At 46.6% G+C, this 16290-nt stretch overlaps 1 protein-coding gene across 2 annotated transcripts; it reads left to right on the top strand.

Moving 5' to 3' along the window:
* Nucleotides 1-3462: 3462 nt before the first annotated feature.
* dpy19l1l (dpy-19-like 1, like (H. sapiens)) lies at nucleotides 3463-15439 on the top strand. Of its 2 annotated transcripts, XM_023807640.2 has the most exons (22): nucleotides 3463-4373; nucleotides 5331-5355; nucleotides 5523-5610; nucleotides 5712-5849; nucleotides 6332-6452; nucleotides 6771-6864; nucleotides 8072-8129; nucleotides 8424-8515; nucleotides 8667-8766; nucleotides 9102-9179; nucleotides 9797-9883; nucleotides 10007-10066; nucleotides 10158-10238; nucleotides 10349-10450; nucleotides 10604-10675; nucleotides 10866-10939; nucleotides 11171-11195; nucleotides 12006-12125; nucleotides 12432-12606; nucleotides 12708-12807; nucleotides 12883-13008; nucleotides 13086-15439. In XM_023807640.2, the coding sequence occupies exons 1-22, from the start codon at nucleotides 4118-4120 to the stop codon at nucleotides 13255-13257; spliced, it is 2244 nt and encodes a 747-aa protein (XP_023663408.1). In that variant the 5' UTR covers nucleotides 3463-4117; the 3' UTR covers nucleotides 13258-15439. The 2 variants fall into 2 exon arrangements, with proteins under 2 accessions (XP_023663408.1, XP_023663410.1); XM_023807642.2 differs by lacking the exons at nucleotides 3463-4373; nucleotides 5331-5355 and adding an exon at nucleotides 5369-5414.
* The last annotated feature ends 851 nt before the right edge of the window (nucleotides 15440-16290 follow it).

Below are 16290 nucleotides of genomic sequence, written 5' to 3'. Positions count from 1 at the left end.
TTCTAATCCAGGGGGGCAGACTGGGGCCGCCTGGTCTGTTAAGGGGCCAGATGAATTTGACCTTAATGCTCTCCAAGTTTTACTTACACTAGAGCAAAAGAAGCAAAACACAATTTTTAAAGCCGAAGGTATTTACGCAGCGGTTTGCAGTCACATTTTACAAATATGTAACTCTGTTTCCTTATTTAGACTGTGTTGCTTCCACAAGCTTGATTATTTTTCTCCGCCGTTAATTTCGCTTTTCACCAACTGAAGCGACTCACCCACGTGTCCGTCAAGAAAATGTGCGCACGCTTGTTTCGAGTGTCGCCATGGCACAACATTTTAGTCCACATATATAAATAATAATAATAGATTTATTTCATACCCAAGTAGCACACGTATTTATGGGAGCCATGGGGGATGGGGGGAGGACATGCATGTGTCACGGGGGAACTGGCTCTCCCTTGGAACCGCCCCTGACTAGACTAGTGACGTGGAAAAAACGTAGCCTAAGTAAAGGCTATATTGTTTTTTTAAATTGTTAAATAGTGTCATGGTAAACATCAGTTTTGGTAGGCTAAATTGTGAGTTTTTCATATTGTCATTTTAAGACTCGATTTGCACAAAAATACTGTATAACGAATCATTATATTTAAGGGACAGATATCATTACTAGTAGGCCTATAGTTTTCAACCCAATGTCCTGAAGAAGATTTTTCCATTTAAAAGTCGGTATCCTAGATATCCCTGATTTCCACCTTCCTGAAACTTTATTGTTATTCGGTTTATGAAACACCCCGTGTATAACATGGTAGTTTCGTTTGTACACTGAGTACCGATACTGTATTGAGTGTGTAATACTTCAGTGCTTTTAATTAAACGCTCTGTCGACCAAGTATACCAGCAGGAATCAACAAAGCAGCCTAACTGCAGCAGTAAATGATAATGCCATATACGCCTTATAGCATTATCGATAGATGTTAGCGGAAAGTTCCTGTTAACAATTGTGCAGTCAATGATAACTTTATTATTTGGTCAGTTTTATTAAAGGGGCTGGGAAATTAATTTCCCTCAGCTATCTTAATTTGGAGTTTGTGTTTAAATGATAATCTGCCGGCTTTCGTCCAAAGAATCATTTTTTAATTAACATTTTATGCACTTCTGTTATGAAATTAGGTATATGTCATGCAAACTGTATATTTGTACTCTTTTTAGAGTAGTTATAGTACTTGATGAAAAACGAATCCTGATTCTACCCGAACGGTGTGTTGTAATGAACGCTGCTTCCGCAAGTTGGGGAGAAGGGAATAGCGAAAACACCCGTTAATTATAGACAGTGACCCGATTTCACCCATATCAGCTAAAACACCATTTCAGCACATAACCTATTTTGTTGTATTTTAGTTTTGTCTTCATAATATGTACCGGCATTTTGTTGATTCAGACTAAGGCTATAGACCACCTTCGTTTTATGTTTGTTTTTAATTTGACGCGGATTAACCAGTTTTATAAACAATGTAAGACAGGCTATCGATGTTTGTTTTTAATTTGATTAGCCAGGTTTATATACATAGCAAGACAGGCTACCGTTTGTGTTTTGTATGTGTAGCAATCACTCAGGAAGGCAATAAAAAGATATACATCACCCACAATGTGCACTGTTTATCATTTAGTCACCCAACGATGTAAATCGCGTTCCCAACCCGAGCGTAAATACTTTAGTTGATTGTAGAACAAACATTGTTGTACTCGTTATAATTCGCAAAAATAAAAACATATAAAACCAATTCAAAATTATTCACTGACGTGGATTAACCTGGGACTTGTTCGTTGTGAGGTATAGGCCTACGTTTTTTTGTCTTAATAACAACGTCTTTCATATTGTTTCACTACACATTTTTTCAGGTATAAAATGTTGAATTTAAAAGCATTGGATTTAAAATGCTCTGGGTAAAATGGTAAAGTTCAGCTTTATTAAAAGGATTGCTAAGGGGTCGGCGGTCGGTCATAAACAAATTCGGTTAACCTATTTGTAGTGGGTCATTTCGAGTTGTATCTTTGGAAAAAAAATATGTGAATTTTTTTTTAAGTGGAATTAATCATAAATGAATAGTCATTGGCAGCGCAGCCTACAGCCACATTAATGCCTAGTTGTGCCATTTGCCTCACTTGTACATCTATTTGCGTATAGAAGCGCCTGCAAAATAAAAATATATGTAAATGTAAATGAATACGAGCAGTATTTTTGTTCTATTAAGAAGGCATGCTGGTTACTTTTTGCCAATAGACATAATGAAAGGAAATCATTTATAACCCTGAAGCAAGTCTGCAGCAAAGGTCAGTTTATTAGAACTTATGCAAACCAAGCATGAATGTAGTTCAAAGTTTCATCAGTGCTGCTTACAAAATGCAATAGGCTACAGGGTGTTAAATAGGTTATTAATCACCTGACATGTTTAACTATGAGCATCTTTCCTGAAAATGCAGCTTAAGTACGTGAAGTGCAGGTGTAAGATATCAGAAAAAGTGTCCTCTAGTGGCGATTAGGTGATTTATAAAGGTACAACGTAATTGGGTTCAAACTGTAGTTTTGATTTAAACTGCCAGTACAGAGGACACAGCAATGACATTTAAGAAACCAGGTGCATTGTGGCTAACGTGTAGGCTACCTACTATAATTGGCCTGGACTCACTGCCCAGCTTCTCGCATGGTCATGCCATCGTTGACAGTGTCAACCAAAACTGCTCTTATTTCTTAATATATAACTGCTCTTATATATTATCTTCATCTACCTGTTTCCCATTGCAGGCCTAGTCTAACTGGTTCCATTTTGTTGCCTACCTCTTTGTTCCATGTTTCATTACTAAAGAATATATAGGGAACTAAGTTAACCTTTTTGGCTGTTTGTGCTTTTTTCACCTGTCATACGTGTTTTCCTGCATTAGCCCATTGTGTCTTGATGGTTGATGGAGGGATTTCTCCAAAATGAACAGGTGTGCTCACAATGATAGATGTGCTAACGCGCTAAGATGTGCACGTAGAGTTTTGGAAAATATGTGCATCAGGTTTGCTAATTGTGTGAAAACAACAGTATTGCGTAATAATTGTGGAGACAAAATACATGCATCTGCGGTGTTAGCGTCAGCAACTGATTAATTGGTGAATTCATTCAGTCAAGGCGTGTAACCTACTGAAAAAAAATTAACACGCAAGCAACGTGTTATACCCTAAAATAAACCGTTTAGCATAACTCATTTTAAACCAGGGGTAAAGTCAAGCTAATGACAAGTAAGCTAATGACGAGCAATTGCCCTTCGGTTATGTATATCTAAATGCATTTGTAATAGACTTTCTGGCATAAGTTACGGTAGTAATTGAAACCTTCGGAACGTTATTTTAAAAAGAACAATAGCACCATCTAGTGACTATATGTAAAATTAAACATTACGTCCCTACTATGCAACTGAAAAACGAACCTACAAAAGTCCTAACTTTTTCAAATGTTAAAGGTTGATAAAAGGTTGCTAGAAACAAATGGTTAATTTTATAGTTTGTTCGAAAAGCAAGGATTAGTTTACGTTAATTGAAGCACTCAAAACTAGACCTAAACAAACCTTTTTTTAAAAAGCATGAAAGAATTAATTTAATCGCCCAAGATAAATACTTAAAGGAAAATATGTTGGTGTAATCACAGTTTAAGGCCGGAGCCCGTTAGAGTAGGCTATTCATAAATAGGAGCAGAGCGGAGTGAAAAAATCTGTATCACTTGAAGAGCATTTAGTTAATATAATGTAGAAGCATTAAAAACAAGAATTTGTCGTAATATAAATGAAGTACGTGTAAATTTGATCAAAGTGAACACATTCATAGGTAGTTAGAATTGGGCGCCGATGCTGCTGTGTCTTTAAATGGAGCAGAGCGGCTACGCTGCCTGGGGCCGCGGAGGGTGATTCCAGATGGGGGCAGAGACTCCAAGAAGCGGGTACGGAAAGTACGGCTGTGGCTTCGCAGGGAAGGGGGCAGAGAGCGGACCCACTGAGCAGCTGAACACCCGCTCCATCTAAGCACCACCGATACTTCCTCCCTTTTTTAAAAACCACCCCCAACTACTTCCCGGATTTGGGGTATGAAAACATGGCGGTAAAAGCAAGAAAGCAGCCCGGGAGGGACGCGTCAGCTCAGATCGCGGACAAGGAGAGAAGCGCGCCCGCGTCCTCGGCACCGAGCGGCGTCAGAGGCAGGCGCTCAGGCAGGGACAGCAAAGGCGGCGCTTTCGGCTGCAGCTCGCCACACAGCAGGAATGGGCTGTTCGCCGCCGGCGCGTCCTCCCGCAGCAGGCTGGGCCTCTCCGCTTCCGCGCTGCTGGCCGCAGCCGTCACCGTAGCGCTTGGTGAGCGGGGTGTCGGCTCTCTGCTAGCCCGCTGACCCGTTATAGCTTCGCCCGGTCCGGCCGCGGCACCGGCGCGGATCGGGCGGTGTGGTGGTTCGCGGATGCTAATAAAGACTTTCCGTCAATGACGCTGTTTATTTCTTTCTGATCAGTTGCTGTTTTGGTTACTTGATGCGATTTCTCTTCTCAGTAACGAGTGGCATATAAATACTTAATTTTATATTTCATTATCGGGGAGCTAGTAATGGGGGTGCATCGTGCATTAAAACTTAATATAGCCCGTGAGCAAATGAACATACATATGTTTCTGGCAGTAGGCTCAGTCATTTAGTCTAGTTTTACGAAACGAAATTGTTCTTTAATCAGTGTTACCAGAGTTTTCAGTCCCCTTATTTGAGTCAATAGGAACGCAAAACCTCGGACGCGTGACAAGATGTGTCCTGATCCTTGATCAGGGGGGAGCTCGACTCTGTTAACCTGATAATCAGACCCAGCGAAACCCTAGCGAAGTAACCAGTGATCAAAGTGACCCATTTAGCATGAGTGTGGGTGTCTGACTGCGCTGGTTAAGTTACTCATCCACGTGTGGGCTTGCGGATAATTACTGAGTTGTAATTAAACTTAAGCAGATCACCACCTCAGCCCTGTTCGTCTTGTCGAAGTGGAAAATTGTCTTACCAAATGTGGGCAGGGTTCTATTGCATGAAATTGACATTTTCATTTAAAATAATATTTTAAAAGTGGTTGTATTCAGGCCAAACGCGAGATGTGTAAACATGGTCTGTTGACTCCCGATAAGCCTACGGTTTTAATCTCTGAATTCTAAACCGAATACTGTTCATTAAAAAAAATCGTGAATATTTGATGAGAACAAAGCCTCTCACTTCTGTTATTCAAGTAATAAGGGTGATTTGAAGGGGAAAATTAACATTCTTTTTTTATGATTGTTATTTATAGCTGCTGTCGCTGGCGTGGCGCACTGGTGAGTTCATTTCTGTGATGGTGATGCCATTATTTGCCCCTGCTGATTGCTGCTACTCGGCAAGTTACAGTGTCTGAACAACACTGGGTGAAAATGCGCTGTTAGTCTAATCAAGGCAGCACTCATTAATCAAATAGTCAATGAGGTGTTTTTTTTTTCCCCCATAGGTATCATCTTTCATACCTGTTTGAAAATGACAGGCACTTTTCCCACCTTTCAACACTGGAGAAAGAGATGGCTTTTCGGACGGAGATGGTAAGTGAGCAGGTGCACTTCTTCAAAGGGGCGGGGCGGGGGAGAAGAAGCGGACCTCTGCTTAAATGGCATCATGTTCTTCCCATGCTGTTTCTCTGCAGGGTCTTTATTTTTCGTACTTTAAGACCATAATTGAAGCACCATCTTTTGCCAGTGGGCTGCACTCGATAATGAACGATCGCTTAACGGAATACCCGCTGGTCATAAACACGCTGAAGAGGTTCAACCTGTACCCAGAGGTGGGTGTTGGGTGTCCTGTACCAGTTTGAGAAGCACCAGTTTGTGGCTGTCCTGTGTCTGCTCTCCAGCAGGATCTGACGAGATCAGTACCTGTTCATCGCTGCTCAGCAAACTCTGCTGGAACGGTTGAATATGCCGAAGTCACGCCAGCAGAAATGATGCCAAAAGGTCACTGTTGGGTTTTGTGGCTGATGTTCGAAGGATGTTATTTTTTATTCATCGTTATTGCCTTGACTTGGCAGCCGAGCCTCCCCGTTCGGAGGCCTACCTCCCTCCCGCTCGGAGGCCTACCTTCCTCCCCGTTCGGAGGCCTACCTGGTATCTTTTATGTGTGATCATGCAAATTAGGCATGATGAAGGCACTTAGCTGCTGTAAGAAGGAGTCTGACTGATGCCTTCGGAGGTAACTGGAAGGAAGAAGCACCACTGATAGCACCATGACCTATTAACCCCCCCCCCCCCCCCCGCTTTGTCTTGCTAGGTGGTCTTGGCCAGCTGGTACCGAATCTACACCAGTACAATGAACTTCTTTGGGATTCCCACTAAGATGTGCTGGTCTGTGAACCGGGGGGATGGGCTGAATGCAGTGGACAGCTGTGAAGGTATTCAGCCCCGCTTCCTGTTTACCGTGGAGACCTCTTGGCGGCGGCGTTTCGTTTGGCTTTGGTGTGGGTCCAGCGTTTGTTTGACAGCTTTATCACCTGTGACCTTTGCCTTGCCCACACCGGTGTTTCCTTTGCACATGTGGTGCTGGGCGAAACCCGGATGTCTGTAACCTGTTATTTCTTTTTGACCATGGAACCTTTTCCGAGAAGAGGGTGGCCCAACCCCAATTCAGTGATGTTTACCGTAAGACAGATTAACCGGTGGGGTGGGCGAGTGTATTGACTGGGTGTGTGTGCTGCCCCCCCCCCCGCCAGGTCTGGGGGACCCCGCCTACTTCTACGTCACGGTCGTGTTCCTCCTGAATGGAGGGATGATGAGCCTGTTCTTTGTTTACGGGGCGTATTTGAGGTAAGCCCTCTGAAGTACTGATAGATCATGTTGGTGTAAAACAGAGTGTGCAGTGTACCCCCCCCCCCCCCTCCCCACACGGAGAACATTTGTGTAGAACATCCGGTTACCCACTTCCAGTGACTTTCTCTTTTCATCTGTCCATTGAAATTCATAGGTTAGACAAGAAATTGTGTTGAAGGTTGCGGGAAATTTCTGATCGTTATGGATGCTGGAAATGGCTGAATTACGTGTGCTGTTAGGAGATGCCATACTAACTGGTACAAAGGAAAAAGGCAGGTAGAGCGACAATGTTACGACCAGAAACCGCTTAGCGGAGCCGAATGCGGGTGTCTGGTGCATTATGACCTGTACCCACCATCAAAAAACAATGAAGACCTTCAACTTTGGTTTTGGTTTTTTGTTCTTTTCGTTTTGTTGACGAAAGACCAACAGAAGTACCTTAACTTAGAGAGCCAGCGAAAGGAAGCCATTTTGATATTAATACAGTATTGTTTGTTAGATCGTTTGGTAATGTATTTTAATAGCATCAGTTACCAATTCCTGTGAGTCTTGCTAGGTTATGTTTTGTTTTCCGCTGTCTGCTAAAGTGATGACATCTAAAGTGATCGTGCTTACAATACACTAAGCACAATCAGTTATTTACAACAATAAGCAATACATCATTACTGTAATTAACCCATTGTACTTACTGTATTGTTCTGCACTTATTGTATTGTTCTGTACTTGTGCTGACATGCACTCCTGCATTTTTTATACATTTATCAACAAAACATCCACATTGCGTATCACAACTGGACTGTACTGATCAGTCTTGTCTTGTCTAAACTGTGTTTGTATCTGCTGTACGAGAGCCAATCGGGGTCAAATTCCCTGTATGCGCAAATGTACTTGGCAAAATTTCATTCTGATGTCTAATGTTAATCGTCAATTTATATTTTGATTAGCATGCGCACTTTGTAATTGGCATGTCATCTGTGTCGTGATTTAACCTTAGTTAAGGTTAGTTCACAAGAAGACGTCCGCAGTCAAGGACACGAGTAGATTGTAACACACAAAGTTCAGTGAGGTAGGTACTTCAGGTATTTAGGGCATTCCAAAGTAAGCTGGACAGGCTGTCAGTGAGACGTCCAACTTACCCGTGTATCTGAGCTAATGCTGTCTCTGTCTGTGTCTCTGTCTGTGTCTCTGTCTGTGTGCGGCACAGCGGAAGTCGCCTTGGTGGAGTTGTCACCACGCTCTGCTTTTTCTTCAACCACGGCGAGGTGCGTGGGGGCAGGGGTGCGCAGTGGGGGTGCGCAGTGGGGGTGGGCAGTGGGGGTGGGCAGTGGGGGTGGGCAGTGGGGGTTGGCGGGTCGTACCGCCATGTGTGCATAGGCCGACCCAGGTTTTTCCGCAGCCATTCTTGCATTTTTACTCTGTTTCTCTCCCCTCTGTTCTTTCAAATTACTGCTGCCGTTATTAATGCGAGCAGTACAGTGTATTAATGTCCCGCACTGACAGAGGTCAGTGCTGTGGCTGTCTGATGGTGTCTGATGTGCTTTGCCCTGCGGTGACAGAGCACTCGCGTCATGTGGACGCCCCCCCTCCGTGAGAGCTTCTCCTACCCCTTCCTCGTTCTGCAGATGCTGCTGCTGACCTACATCCTCCGGTAGGAGTGTGTGTGTGTGTGTGTGTGTGTGTGTGTGTGTGTGATGGGGAGAGAGAGAGAGAGAGGGTCAGCACATACTGCAAAGCTGCCATCAGCATTATGCTCAACCTGCCGTGGGGGGGGGGCGGTGGGCTCCTTTTTGTCTATGCAGGGCCCCCACTCCTGGAAAGAAGGCCCTGCTGGCACTGGGAGTCTCCAGTTTGCTCTTCATGGTGCCCTGGCAGTTTGCCCAGTTCGTTTTACTCACTCAGGTAGGCGGCTCATTCAAGGTCAGGGGTTACAGGCGACATCGCCTAGCAACAGTCACCATGTGACTCCGCTCCGAGCCACAGGGTTTGGTGCTAGGGGAAAAAAAAGACATTATGCCAGAGAAGTGCACTTCAGATAGGTGAAGCTTTGGGGGGGGGGCATTAGTGGGTGGGGATGAGTCTGCTGTAAGTCACTTGCCTCAACCAATGAAATAAGCAATGAGTTAACCCTGAAAGTGATTGATGGCACTTAGCCCCGCCTACTGGTCTCCGAAGCTCTGCTTCTCCCGTCACGGTTTGTGGTGCCGTTATGTTGCATGACGATTCCCTCCTTTCAGATCGCCTGCCTGTATGCTTGCTACATCCTGGGCTACCTTTCCCCAGCCAAGATGCAAGCACTCCTCGTCACGCACATGGTAATTCTGCCCAGCGGGGAGGGGGCGCCACAGGCTCAGCCTGACAGTTTTAATCGCGATTGATTTTCCACGTTTGAAGCTTTGTGGACTATTGTAGAGGGTGACTGACCGGCCGGGGGAAAAAAAAATGACCAATTTTTTTTTTTTTTAAAGGGGCAGTTCACCTCAAAACTGAAACTGATATGCTTTAGAGGGGCTTTAGTGCTGACTGTCCATCTAGGTTGTTCTGCTAGAAGTTACCTAGTTTTGGAGGTGTCTCTTACCAGAAATCATCACCCAGTTATTGAGTATAATCCACAGACTTTGTAGTTAGCAGTTTAACGTACAAACTGTTTTCTTCTACCAAACTGCACATATGTATCACTGTACAGAAGATACGAGCATGAGCATCCTGGCAATGCCCATGCCCCCCCCCGAAAAAAATTACTGAAAAACCCATTTTGGTCAACCTCTACTGTTGAGTAGCAAAATGCAGACCACACAATGCAGACTAGCCACTGAACAGGCTGGGGGAGCTGCCTCCTGCATTCTCCTGGCCTATCGCTGCCCGCGGCTGGTCTGAAAGGTGCCCGCTGGCCTGGTTTTCCCGTAACGTTGGCCGCCCCTCCTCCTCCCAGGTCTCGCTGGGGGTCTGCTTCGTGGGCATGTTCGGGAACGCCATGCTGCTGACGTCTTTCTATGCCTCCTCGCTGGCATCCATCTGGGTGAGCGGCATCTCTGGCCGGCGGGAAATCGGCTCGCTTATCCGCCGCGCCACGGGCCGCCTTGGCGGCCGGCGCTGGCAGAGATGCCTGTTTTACTCCTACAAATGATCTGTCGTCTTCCAGGGGATGACGGCACTGAGAGGCCGAATCATCAGGGCCTGCAAGCCGGGGATGATGACCTGGGTAAGACCACCGGCTTGGTGCTTCTGGTCAGTGTCGCTGCGTGTCTGAAATGCTGTGATGTGATGTGATGTGCCCTCTCTCTTTCGGCCAGCTGGTGCAAGGACTTGGCTGGGTGGTGGTCACGGTTGCCCTGAAGTTCGCGCTGTCGGCTGCATTCGGATCCGCGGACGATGTGAGCCGTGGCTGTTTGGTGGTGGGGGGGGGGGGGGGGGGGGCGTCTTCCGTGAAGCTGGCTGCCCCTCTGACACCTTTTTATGTTCGTGGTTTATTTTTATATCCCAGGCTCACATAAGCAGCTTGATCAAGTCCAAGTTCACCAACTACAAGGACTTTGACACCATGATGTACACTTGCGCCGCTGAGTTTGACTTCATGGAAAAAGAGGTGGGGGGGGGGGGGTTTCATTTACAAAAAAAAATAATTAGTTGCCGGAGGTGATGATTATTTGGGAAAGAAAGCGTGATTATGTGACGGCCAGCCTCTCCCGGGCTCTCTGTGAAGCTCTGTCTCGATGCGTCTCTTCCTCCACTCTTTCAGACCCCTCTTCGCTACACGAAAACGCTGCTGCTTCCGGTGAACGTCCTCATCTTGGTGGCCATCGCGGCGAAGGTGAGAAGCGCTTAGCGTTGATCGCCGACTGCGGCAGCATCGCCTGATCCACGCAGACGGCGTTAACTTAGCTAGTGATGAGGGGGTAAAATGGCCTGTCCACTCCGCAGGCTCAGAGTTCGATTAACTGAAATGACTGTTGTAGCTGCTTCAGACCGGCCTTCTGTTCACTGTGCTGTGTCCTCTTCAGATGATAAAAGATATTCTGCGGTCGCTGAGGCAGGAAGCAGAGCCAGTGAAAGGGCCTCATGAGGATTCTGAGCAGTAAGACCCCCCCCGTTCTTTGGCCTTGCATGCAGTGGTACGGTCCATTCTGCTAAGATCAGCGTGTCTGTGTAATTAATGAAACTTAGGTGTAGCAGAACTTGCACAGAGCCAATAGTTAACAAGTTCTTGGCTTGCGGCTGCTTTCTGTAAGCTTTGTTTGTGAAAAATAGACCACAGTCATCTCTCTCTCTCTCTCTCTCTCTCTCTCTCTCCCCTCCATCTCTGAAGAACCACACAATGTGCCAACGGAGAGGTAATCTCTTCTCTGCTAGCTATTGCGATCCCCTCACCGAATAACCAACGCTCTCGCCCCCCCATTTGCATATGCCAATGTTGCAGCTGTATAAAAGCTGCAAACTAAGGGCCTTATTATGGTCTGTGCCTGGTTGTCTTGGAGATGTTTTCTCTGACACAATGCCATTTGTCTGTAAGATCTAAGGTAGTAATCTTCTTTTAAATGAATTTTCATTACCTGCCTCATTAACCGGTAATGGAGGGCGTTTTTTTGCACGATGTCTCTCATTCTCGGCTCTGTCAGAGTGACACACATGAAGGACTTTGGCCCCAGCATAACCATCCTGTCAGAGCTTGTAATCAATATGACATCAACCCCCCCTTTTGTTAATCTACCTCTTCCTCTCTATCTTCCTTTTTCCTTTACTCTCCTATCTCTCTCTCCCTTCCCCTGTTCTTTCCTTCCCCCCTTTCTTTCCCTCTTCCTCTTTGTTTCTCCCTCCCCCTTCCCTCTTTATTTCTCCATCCCTCCCCCTTTCTTCCTGTCTCCCTTTCCTTCCCGCTTCCTCTCTCCCTTTCTTTCCTTCTTCCTCTTCCCCTTTCTTTCCCTTTTATCACTCTCTCCCTCCTCCCATAATGTTCTTCCCATCCTTCCTATCCCCCTTTCTCTCCATTTTTTTCCTCCCCATTTCTCCTCTTCCTCCCCACTTTCCCCTATTCTTTCCCTCATCACTCTCTCCCTCCCTCCTTTCCCTTGTTCTTTCCCTCCCTCGTCTGCTCTCTCCCCCTTTCTTTCCCTCTTCCTCTTCCTCTCGCTCCCTCCCCCCAGCTGGTGTTCCACGCCCTGCAGCTCCTTGCCTTTGCAGTCTTGGCCGTCCTCATCATGAGGCTGAAGCTCTTCCTCACGCCCCACATGTGCCTGATGGCCTCGCTGATCTGCTCGCGCCCGGTGAGCCATGCCACCCCCTCCTGGCTGGGCTCCTCTATGCCCCCCACCCCCCATGTGTAAAATAAGCCAGCTCTGAGCTGTGTTGGCACGACTGTAGGACACCGGGGAACAAAACAGCTAATGAGGACAACAGAGCCCGTGTGGGTTTGCGCTGTCAGTGGTCCTGGCTGGGGTGGGGAGCTAATGGCGTTCAGCATTTTACTTTTAAATGCAACATGCACTTTTAGAGGAGATGTGTCTATTTGTGTCATTGTGCGCGAGCATGCGTGTCTGTGTGCGTGACGGCGAAGTTGTCATGCACCTCAGCTCTTCGGCTGGATTAGAGAGCGGCACAGACTTCAGCTGGCCGGCATCGCGGCGCTCTGCCTGATGGCCGTGCAGGGCGTGTCCAATCTGCAGGCGCAGTGGAGCATCATGGGAGAGTTCAGCAACCTGCCGCAGGAGGAACTCCTGGAGTGGATTCAGGAAAACACCCGGCCCAGTGAGTGACGTCATTCTGCTTCTGGGTGTTGTAAGCCCCGCCCCCTCACCCCCACCCCCACCCCCACCCCCACCCCGGGGCTTCGCCTCTCCTCCCCACAGGTGACGTCTTTGCAGGAGCCATGCCCACGATGGCCAGCGTGAAGCTGTCGGCCCATAGGCCCATCGTGAATCACCCGCACTATGAGGATGCCGGCTTGAGGTAAGCAGAGTGCCCCCCCCCCCTCCCAGTGCGGCACGGCGGCACTGACCTCACCCGTAACTGCGCCCCCCACAGGGAGCGGACGAAGCTGGTGTACTCCATGTACAGCCGCATGCCACCTGAGCTGGTGAAGAAGAAGCTGATCAAACTGCAGGTGGACTACTTTGTTCTGGAGGACTCGTGGTGTACCCGGCGCTCCAGGTAACCCCCCCCCCCCCCCCCCGCCCCCCCTGTGTGGGACCTGTATGCACTCTCATGCTGCCTCCCACGTCACCCAGGCCCGGCTGCAGCATGCCCGAGATCTGGGACGTGGAGGACCCCAGGAACCGCGGGAAGGTGCCGCTTTGCACGCTGATGTCCCGCGACCCGCGGCCTCACTTCACCTTGGTGTTCCAGAACGACATTTACAAAGTCCTCCGCGTCCCCAGAGGCACCAAAGAGCTGAGATAACCCGACTCGGGGCCACGGCATCAACACGGCTCTTGGCTCTCGCCAGAACCAGGCTGCCGGATCTCCAGCCCTGTTCCCCTCTGTGTCCCCTGTTTGGACAGACACGTCCCCGTTCTCGGGTTAACCAGGGTCAAACTTTACCGTGACCACCTTTAAAGAATGCTTTGCACGCATGGGGATGTGAAGGCTCCCCCCCCAGTGTCCTGTATGGGTTTTGTCTGCATTTTTATGTCTTTATGTCACCATTTGCGGTGCTGTTCATTTCCTGCAGTTTTTTAAGATCCCGGTTTGACAGATCTCTGTTTTTAACTATCAGTACTATGAATCTCAACAATGGGGACAGCGAATTGAACCTGTGTTACGCAGGTTTCTTTAGGAGCAGATGGTCATTGCAGTAGAGTGTTTTATTCAGGACAGTGTTCTACACTAGATTGAACTGGGCAGTTTCCCAGATCAGTCGGGTCGGGTGAGGTAAAAATGGCTTTGGACCTACCCTCCCTGCATGCTTCAGGCAATCAGGAGTCTCACTCAGTGTCCCAGATGAAAGAGTCATTCTTGGAGCACACAGTCACTGAGCTTGTAGAAAGTTTGTGCAGAAGGAAACTCTCACCCTTTGTGTCTCACTTATGTCAGTATTGTATTGCACGGGATATGCAAGTGTGGCTCATAAGTCTCTGTAACCCTTTCCGTCTCACATGGGTATGAATGTGGCTTTGGCCCTTTGCATCTTCTCCCATGTTCTCCCAGCAAATGTGGGGTTCCCTCACGGTGGCCTATGCCTGCATCCGGTGCTGCTGGCTAACATGCTTACATGTTAGCCGTGCTGTTCCAAGAAGGTTTCAATCATGCAAACACCACGGTTATGCAAAATGCTCAGTGTTCCTCATTTGCATATTTCTGGTAAACCGGGGAAGGAACCGAATCTTTACGAACCTCATTCTGCAGCATTCACCACTGGAACATGCAAGTGTCACTCTCTCAAGTGTTTCTCTTCAGTATTATTTGGCAATAGTTTGACATTTCACATATTATGCACAGGACATATTTAATAGATATCTGAAGGACTGACTTTATTCCTTGCTCAACAGTTGTGTTTTGTGCAGCTATCACAGGTTGTCCAAGGTTCAAACCCTTTTGACAAAAAAACAGCAGCTGTAAAGCCTTTGAGCTTTTTAATCTGCGAGGCTCCATCAAGTTTGCCGGAATCTGGTTCTGTTTGCGTTTAGGCTTATTTAGAGAGAAGAGAAGGCAGCTGTCTCGTTACGGTTTCCATGGTAATCGCTTTTCTTGAATTTCTTTGGGGGCAAAAGTGATTGTAAGCAGCCTGTTTGCGTCTTGTGTTTGGTGTTTTTATTCTCTGTAGAGTGTGTTTAGTGTTTCTGTTGTCGGAGTGTGATGTCTGTACCTCCAAATGTCAGGGAAAAATATTTTGATAATGGAAAAGGCCTTTGAAAAGGTGAAAGGAAAACTGTGCTGTGAAATTGAATTTTGGTCAATTTTTGAATTAGTCTTTTGCTTTTAGATGCAAATGAGCTGCGATTTCCGTCATCCAATAGGACGTGGCCAGTTAATTGTGGCTTAATTATGTAGCACCCCTTGCTCAGAAAGTGTCCTTGTTACTTTATTTTGACCTTGCCAAGGTGATGTTCTGCAAGATTCACGTCAGGGTCTTTGACATTGGGCTGCCTTGGGTCCCCCTTAAGTCGAGGTGGTCAATCAGGCAGCAGGTTGGACGCCTATGAATCCTGCAGTCGCAGTCGTTTCAGGACTGATACCCTCCCTTCATTTGCTACTGTGATTTTAAAAATCACCCCTTCTATCAGTACCACAAGTTAGTGTTAAGACTAAATCGTCAGTTTGTGACAACCTCAGGTGTACCAAGCCAACACTTTGTCTGCAGAAAATTAATTAGCTACAAATAGACAAAATTACCAGAAACCAATTGTAGCAGTAGAATTGGGTGAAGTTGAAAGTGATGCTAAATGTGAGCTTTTGCTCAGACTGGTACGTGTTGTAGGATGTTTAGGGGTGGTGGGCAGGTCTCGCCCAGAAAGAACCCCCTAAAGATGAACTTTATATCCCTGTAATTTTGAACTTTTTAGAGTTAAACCCAGTGGTATTGTAGGTCTCTTTTCTAAACTGTATTTTGTCTGTATTTGAAATAAAGCATTTCTTAGATGTGTGTTGATCATTTGGCTTCTCTTTTTAGTATACAGTCTCTTTGCCATACTGGCTAGTCATTGTTTAGGAGAGGGGCTGACCTTTGACCTTCTAGATTTCTGTGGGCAAACTTTGCTGTGTAGTGTTATAACGTTCATAAACCACTTTGCTGTGTAGTATTATAACGTTCATAAACCACTAGTTCGTGATAGACGTATATACATAACCCCCTTAAAATTCTGTAATTATTTAGCAAATGCTTCTGTCCAAAATCCTACTATGAGGGTGAGAGAGGAGGGACCAGACAGTTTCCAGTAAGTAATTGATGTTAAGGGCCTTGAGTTGATTGCCCATGATAGGCGACCTTCTGCACATAGTGGACAGACTATTAATCGACCGAGGTACACTTTCACATCCTGGGCGATACAGTGTGCGCTCCTGTGGTCAGGTTGTAGGTCAATAAAACGCGGAAGCACGTGTTCAGTAACTTTTATTGCTTTAAGAAGTTATATTACAAAAAAATATTTTTGTCAGTATTTCCTCTTGTCATGGTGACATTCACCAAATGATGCAGCAAAGGCCGAAATCTGTCTATTCACATTGATCAGGGCTGGACTGATGCTGCTCCCCCCACACACAAAAAAAAATCAGCAAGTTAATTGTAGTCCAGTACGAAGACTACAGGCCGCAGTGTGTGCTGATCATGAAAGATGGGTCCGCTGCACACACACACACACACAACACGATTGAACGCGGCTGCGTGTTTTTCCTGTGGAAGCCAAAGGAAGACGTTAACTACACAGGCCACAGAACAGCCGTGACAGGAGAGTTTTCCCTCTCACCCCCAGAACAAGCAAATGGCAAAACAAGAAC

This window comes from Paramormyrops kingsleyae, chromosome 9, assembly GCF_048594095.1.
Source record: "Paramormyrops kingsleyae isolate MSU_618 chromosome 9, PKINGS_0.4, whole genome shotgun sequence".
NCBI lineage: Eukaryota > Metazoa > Chordata > Actinopteri > Osteoglossiformes > Mormyridae > Paramormyrops > Paramormyrops kingsleyae.
Note: the sequence above shows the minus strand (reverse complement) of the source record. Positions and strands in the feature narration are given on the sequence as shown.